The sequence below is a fragment of the Cucurbita maxima genome, unplaced genomic scaffold, assembly GCF_002738345.1.
Source record: "Cucurbita maxima cultivar Rimu unplaced genomic scaffold, Cmax_1.0 Cma_Scf00012, whole genome shotgun sequence".
NCBI lineage: Eukaryota > Viridiplantae > Streptophyta > Magnoliopsida > Cucurbitales > Cucurbitaceae > Cucurbita > Cucurbita maxima.
In genome coordinates, this window is record NW_019272028.1 from 2606771 (window position 1) to 2613660 (window position 6890).

Sequence of the window (6890 nt, forward strand, 5' to 3'; positions counted from 1 at the left end):
GTATAAAAAAAAAAAAAAAAAAAAAAAAAACCCTAGACGGCGGATTCAGATCCACAACGGTTCTCGAACTCACAGCCGCTGATCTAATCCCGAGAAAGCCTAATTCATCAATAACGAAAAAAGGGAAACAATCAACAAAGTGAAATCGAGGAAGATAAAGAAGTAGCTTACGATCTCGACCGCCACGAACGCCGCCTCTAGTAGGGTGATACATGATCGGACCTTACGGTCGTGACCGGAACTTCGCGACAGTCTTGTTGTCCCCTGGCTTTCGCGCGGGCTATATTCTCAGAGGTGAAGTTAGAATTACAGCTAAAATATATCTGTAATTTCGGAGGGGCCGGCTTCATTTATAGGCGTTGTGAAAAAATAAAGGAATTAAAAAATATATTAAAATACGCGCATACATTCATTGGGATAAAATCAATTATGAATTAAAGTTGTAGTTCCGTTAAATTTTTAGTATTAAATGGTTGCGAAATAGCTATTAAAAAAATTCAATTAAACATGAATTTAATATTAATATTTAAATTCAAATTTTGTATTAAGATAATTGTGTAATATTTTATATAATTTAAATTATAAATCATGTTGGTTAATGAATTAACAATAAAAACCATATTTAAATAAAAATATATATAATTTTAGTTTAACTAAATAAATAAGAAAATTAATTAGAAGCAACAAATTAAATTTGATGAAGAATAATATTTTTCAAAGACTGTAAATAAAAAATAAATTTATTTATTGTAAATTAATAAATAATAAATGTTACCAAATATAAAAAAACAGTTAAATTTCCTAATAATTTGACCGAACTCAGAACTAATTCCAAACTGGGCTTAACGGTCTGTTTGAGTGGTTTGATAAATCCAAGAAAAAATGGTTAAAATGGACAGATCAAACGGTAACTTTTGAGTTATTACCAAATATTTTCAACAGAAATTCATAGGATTACGTCACTTGATAAATAAACCCGGTTTGGCCCGACCGACCACCGTTTGACTTTGAAGTTATCTACCGGCTATAAATAGTGAAAGCCTCTATTTGTGTTAGTTCGCGCAATACTGAACCGATTAAACCTTGCTGTTACTCTCTCGAAGATTTTACTTCACAGAACGCAAATGGCCATGCGATCGGTGTTCGGTCGTTCCTCTCTGACTCCGTCCACGGTTCGTGCCGCCGGCGTCGGTGGATTCCGATTCCTCTCAGACGGAAAAGGTCGAGTTCTCAGTGAGGAGGAGCGTGCTGCTGAGAACGTCTACATTCAGGTTGAATTATTAGTTTCGAATATTCGAGAAAAAATGAGTTGAAAAGTTGTAGTAATTCTAGTATCGATCTTCTTTGTTGAATGTTCAGTTGTTGGATTCTTGTATGGACTTGAGTGAGATCGAAGTTACTGCTTCTGTACTTTCTTTTTGTGCGAGGAGTTGTGCTCTCCGATTTAGTTGTAGGAGTTAGATAATCAATCTGTTTGATCAAACGTTCACTCGTTAGAAACTGAAATAAATATGGACTGGAGTTAGGGAATGTTTACTGTTTATATGAGATGGTATTTTCATACCGTGCGAGGAGTTTGTGTTTATTCGATTTATAGTAGGAGTCCAATCATCAATCTGCCTCATCGAATGCTCGCTTGTTCAAAACTGAAATATAAATAGACTGGGATGAGATTGAAGATACTATTTATGTTGGCTGCTACTTTCTTCTTGCTCGAGGATTTTGTGTTCTCCAATTAGTAGTTATCGTTTTTCTAATGTTTGTGTAGAAAATGGAAAGAGAAAGACTGGAGAAGCAAAGGCTTAAGGCAGAAAAAGAAAGGGCCGAGAAGAAGGAAGAACAGTCGGAGAAGGTAATTCATTACTGGCATTGTTTTCATTAAAATTGGCTGCTGACAAATATTTGTTAGTCGATCTGTGGTAAGAGAGGCTATACTAACCGTATTTTGTGATCGTTGCAACTTTTATATATAAATATTTACGGTTTTGTGGGATCCATCATCCCTAATAGTTAGTTGACAACTCTTTGATTGTGTAGTTTCCATGGGCTATTTCTTCGATGTTAAATTTTGATTTCTTATACCTATGTGAGGATTGAGCCCAAGTTTCAGTAATTGATAAAATAATAAAGAAACCTATGTGTTTTTTTTTTTTTTTTTAAATTATGGAAAAAGTGGAGGCTGAAGTCACGCCATTAGATCTTAGAACAAAGAAGTGTTCAGGAACGTGGTTGATAAGAAAAATGACATCCTTCACCAAATTGATCAGATTGATATGTTAGATGAACAAGGGATCGTCCAAACGCAGCAAAAAGAAGAGTGTGTTAGAGCTAACACTAAATGAGCAGAGATGTTTGAGTCAGAAATGCAAAATTAAATGGTTGAATGAAGGGGATGAGAGTGCTTCCTTCTTCCACGGATGGGCTTCAGCTATGAAAAGTAGAGCCTGTTTATCCATTCTGGAAATTGAACATGAACGATTTTTATCTACAGAAACAGAGATTGAAGAGAATATTTTAGGCTTTTATAGAAAGTTGTATCCTGATGATAGAGGCCCTCAGTTCACTATTGAAGGGATTGATTGGACTTTGATCGATAGTCAAAGAACGGCGAGATTAGAAAGACCTTTCAGCTAGAAGGAGATTCTCAAAGCATTTCAGAAAATAGGCAGTCTCAAGTCCCTAGGACCTGATGGAATGACGGGGGAGTTTGGAACACCTTGAAGCCAGATCTAGTGCAAGTGTTCCCAGACTTTAGCTAATATGGTCATGAATATTATAGAACACCATGTATATATATAAAGAAGCTATTATGGTTGACTTTAGCTAATGCATCATTGTGGTTTCTGTGGTAATTACGCGCGTTCATAGCTGTTTGGCATTTTAAATGGACGCCTGCTACCTAGTCCTCATATCTTCGTTTCTGCTACTTTCACCTGTTATTCGTAGAAACTTGTTAGCGCCACTCAAGTTCGAGATCAGTTTATGATATGTTACTTCTGTCTATAAAAGGTGCAAACTAGGATGCTGTTTTTGGACGTTTGGAGTTTTTGTCATCCCGAAGACCCTTTCTGTAAATTATATTAATTCAATGGGTTCTTTAAACTAACAAGTCCAGGAGGGAAATTGTAGTGAACTTTCTTTTTTTCAGGTGTGCAGTGTGCTGAATCACCTTTTTTAACATGTTTCTAATTATCACTTTATACTTCTAGAATATGACAAACTTTTGCTACTTTTTTTCTGTAACTACTAAGATTAGTCAAACAAATAATTGTGTTTATCATTGTCAATATCCACCAAGGGAAAAGTTGCATCATTGTCAATCAAATATTTGAATGCCAGTTTTGTTGTTCTTATTTTAGAAATTGTGTTTATCCTTTGCTTCTCATTTGCAGAAACGTGAAGGGACCCAGTAGATGGTGGTGGCTCCTCTTCGAGTCTGGGAACATCTGCGTTGGAGTTTGGCCACAAGGAATAAAATGTGAGATTCCTCACCCCACCACCGCTTTTCTGTAACCGACTGTTATATCTGGATTTCGTTTTTTTTGTATATTAAACAATGTTGCATGTCTTTGATTGTCCTCCCACTCTAAGAGTGCGTGTCATCTGATAAGTTTTAAGACGCAGTGTTCTGCACTTGCTGTTCTGGACCACATCCCTTCACCTTTTTCTCAATAAGCCATTATAGTTGTTTTTCCTTTTCCTTTCGGTCCTGCTCCCTCTAAATCCTTTGTTCCTTGATTGTCCTTTTCCTTCTCCCTCCCAGGAGAAATCATGAACAGTAGATATTTGTTTTGTTTAGTTCTTAGGACTGATTGGGCTCTACTTGAAATTACATTTCAAGTGCCCTTGAAAAGTCATTTCAAACCGACTCTAGACTTAAGTTTATCTTGGATGGTCGAATGAAAATTGAGTGGTTGTTCTATTAGAATACTACTAAGTGTCCAGTAAGAAACCAGTAGATAGAGAGAAATTAGGGTTGGTTAACTAACCTACAAACTTGGTCCTTATGGTTCGGAGAAATCAGGGTTGGTTAACTAACCTACAAACTTGATAGAATTTCTAATCTAATAGACTAATCATGGGATTAACTAAGAGGAACAGGTTCTTTTGGTTCATTTTCATTGGGCTGATGTTTTCAAATTAGGTTGGTTGGCTATATCATTTGTGTGATCAGGATTGTGCACCTAATCAATAACTGGGGTCTAAAACGTCTTGGGCATTTGCGAGTGGACAAATTTGAGAACTGGTGCCTTTTTAATGAAATTTTGTTGTAGTAATATGATATAATATAATAATAATGTTATTCAATGCTTCACGGCTGTTTGATATGATAGCCGTTTTGGAAAATACATGAATATGTAACTTTAATTTTTTAAATTTATATTTATGGAATTACATTTTAATGCTTTCTTTTGGATGTTGCATTTAAATGTAAACATATTTTCTAGAACTAATTTTAAAAAAGTTCTATTTCTTGTGGGGGCTAAATTATAGGATGTATTTATAAATTTTGAGTTTTTTCTAATTAATACTTTTAAATTTTCAAAAATTTAAGAATATTCTCTATTATATTAAAAAAAAATATCCTGATCGTTAAAAGAATGTTGAAGGGTAATAAGGTAATTTTAAACTTCAATAATTTGTAATAAAATTTAATGGGAGTATATATATTTATATATATTTTTTAATATTTAGCCATTTTAGGGTAGTATCCTCCAATAGTTGGATAGGCATGAAATGTTGGGATTATAGAAACTCCAAACCGGCGGCCCAATCAAAGGCTCCTCCTTTTCTGACCAAAACAACCAAATTATAAAAATAGTTTCTGTTCATATATATATATTTTTTTTTTCTTTTTTTCTTTTTTTTTCTTTTTTCTTTTTTTCTTTTTTTCTTTTTTTCTTTTTTTCTTTTTTCAAAAATTAGAATACATTTCTTAGATAAAAACAACTTAGTAATGACTTAAAACGATGTCATCTGCTGAATAATGTTTATAAAACAAACAGTCATCTCATGAATGAAAGTGAAAGCATCCTGCACCAAAATTGATTGCAGGAATACTCACAATCCAACAAAAGAAATTTCTATTCATATCCTGTGTTTTCCTTTCCTAACCCCACACCTTTCTTCTTTCTTTTACATTAACCAAGTAACTAACACTGCTAATCCTTTTGCTTTCTTCTATTTTACTTATAAACAGGATCCTACTACTGTTCAAACTTCCATATCATCAGCTTCCCCTAAACTGTGGCAACCAAAACAACAAACCTCCCCAGGTACGTTCCAACGCCTTTACACATTCGTCGGTGTATTTACATTGCAATAATGTTTTAAGTAGTTTCTATCCATATTGTGTCGATCCCTACATCGGGAACCTGTAAGTTTGGAGTGCACCTCCTTGGTCTTGCAAATGACCTGTGGGGCTTAGCTGCTGCTGCATACTTGATTGAATGATTGGGTTGGGGACTGGGGATATCCAATTCGGGTCGAAAGGTATAGGGGCGGAGTTGCTGTCAACTGTAGTGATGTCGTGAATGCTTGATCGTTTCCTTTCTTTCTTCCCGGAGTTTTGTCGGAGAAAGTATTTCTGAGCATGGCTAGCTACTTGAGTTGGTGTTCTTGTGATCACCACGTTCCTTGAGATGCTCCTCCAATCACCCTTACCAAATTTCTTCAGTCCAAGGAGGAATAGCCTGTCATAATGCCAAACAGAAAACTTTGCATCAGAAGACTAACCAAAGAGCGAAAAAAGCCTAGAGTAACACAAACATCATTCGATACTCCCTGCTTTGTTTCTCCCATTGGTCTCCGAAATTCAAGCTTCTACATTACAGTTCTAAAAACATATCGCCATAAGAAATCTCAGAAAGTAAAGAAACCTGATTTTATGTATATATACGAACTGATCACAGTGAGAGATCTCGAAACATAGGGGTCAAAAGTTGAAAACTAGAGCAACTATTGGATTTAGCTTTTAGGCCAATGCTCAAAAACTTGATATTGAAGCTAATATCAATAATAAGTTGTTAACAAAGCAATATGCAAATAGACAGCAACATTCTTCTCAGCCATTAGCCCAAACATGGCCAAGATGGGTCAGCTCATTTGTTAAAGAGGCAAATCGTGAACCCAGTTGTCATCTAGCTACCTAATAAAGTTTTTGAATGTCAATGTCACAAGCTTAACTGGTTGTTGAAAAAGCTAGCTTAGAATACTTATATGACAGATCAATAGTCCCAAGCGTCATGTTCTTAGTCAAGAAAATTAGGCTTTGTTCGAGCCTCTTCCCGAAAGAGGTGGACTGTGAGACCCTGCATCGATTAGGAAGGAGAACGAAACATTCGTTATAAGGGTGTGGAAACCTCTCCTAGTAGACACATTTTAAAAACCTTGAGAGAGAACTCGCAAGGAAAAGCCGAAGGAGAACAATATCTGCTGACGGTGAGCTTGGACTCAAAAGAACACAGTTCTGACTGATGGTTTTCCTTGTTAATGACTAGAAATCCCCAGACAGCCACCTGATTCTTGTTCATGGGAAAGTCTTGTTCTTCCAATAGAGAGCCCAAATGGCTTACAACTTGTAAAGATTTGTCATTCCATATAAGCCATAGTTTCCTTGAGAGCTTCCATTTCTTAGATAACCATCCTTAGTTAAAACTTTATACAAGAAAAAGCACTTCTAAATCAGAAACTGGGTTGGTTCTATGTTTCTGGAATTCCCAATTTGGAAGATAGAACAGGAATTAAGACACACAAAACCCAACAGACATGAAAATTTTCTCGCCACTTTCCTTTCCCTTTTCCACCATTTTCTCAGCAGCCAATCAGAAACACAGAGGACTAAATTGAGGATTAAGAGAGGGAAAAAAAAAAAAAAAAAAAAAAAAAAA

The 6890-nt window shown here is 35.4% G+C and overlaps 3 protein-coding genes across 4 annotated transcripts in view; 1 reads left to right on the forward strand and 2 right to left on the reverse strand.

The window, feature by feature from the left end:
* LOC111487301 (multiple myeloma tumor-associated protein 2 homolog) overlaps positions 1–313 on the reverse strand; it is a 3311-nt gene extending 2998 nt beyond the window's left edge. The window contains exon 1 of the mRNA XM_023134678.1: positions 172–313. Within this exon, the coding sequence (XP_022990446.1) occupies positions 172–214 (43 nt within the window). The 5' untranslated portion in view covers positions 215–313. The remainder of the gene's footprint in view (positions 1–171) is intronic.
* A 747-nt stretch (positions 314–1060) lies between these two features.
* LOC111487345 lies at positions 1061–5307 on the forward strand. 2 transcript variants are annotated; one of them, XR_002719026.1, is made up of 4 exons: positions 1061–1271; positions 1769–1852; positions 3393–3478; positions 5201–5307. XR_002719026.1 is itself a non-coding variant. In XM_023134736.1 (3 exons), the coding sequence occupies exons 1-3, from the start codon at positions 1125–1127 to the stop codon at positions 3411–3413; spliced, it is 252 nt and encodes an 83-aa protein (XP_022990504.1). In that variant the 5' UTR covers positions 1061–1124; the 3' UTR covers positions 3414–3700. The 2 variants fall into 2 exon arrangements, 1 of the variants encoding a protein (XP_022990504.1); XM_023134736.1 differs by lacking the exon at positions 5201–5307 and having other exon boundaries at positions 3393–3700.
* LOC111487307 (transcription factor DIVARICATA-like) overlaps positions 4959–6890 on the reverse strand; it is a 2761-nt gene continuing 829 nt past the window's right edge. The window contains exon 2 of the mRNA XM_023134685.1: positions 4959–5693. Coding sequence (XP_022990453.1) covers positions 5363–5693 — 331 coding nt within the window. The 3' untranslated portion in view covers positions 4959–5362. The remainder of the gene's footprint in view (positions 5694–6890) is intronic.

Bases quoted from the DNA above. Each gene is read 5' to 3' on its own strand.
- LOC111487345 (XM_023134736.1), top strand. From the start codon at position 1,125: ATGGCCATGCGATCGGTGTTCGGTCGTTCCTCTCTGACTCCGTCCACG. The intron at 1,272-1,768 runs GTTGAATTATTA...ATGTTTGTGTAG, and splicing joins CTGAGAACGTCTACATTCAG to AAAATGGAAAGAGAAAGACT. The intron at 1,853-3,392 runs GTAATTCATTAC...TCTCATTTGCAG, and splicing joins AGGAAGAACAGTCGGAGAAG to AAACGTGAAGGGACCCAGTA.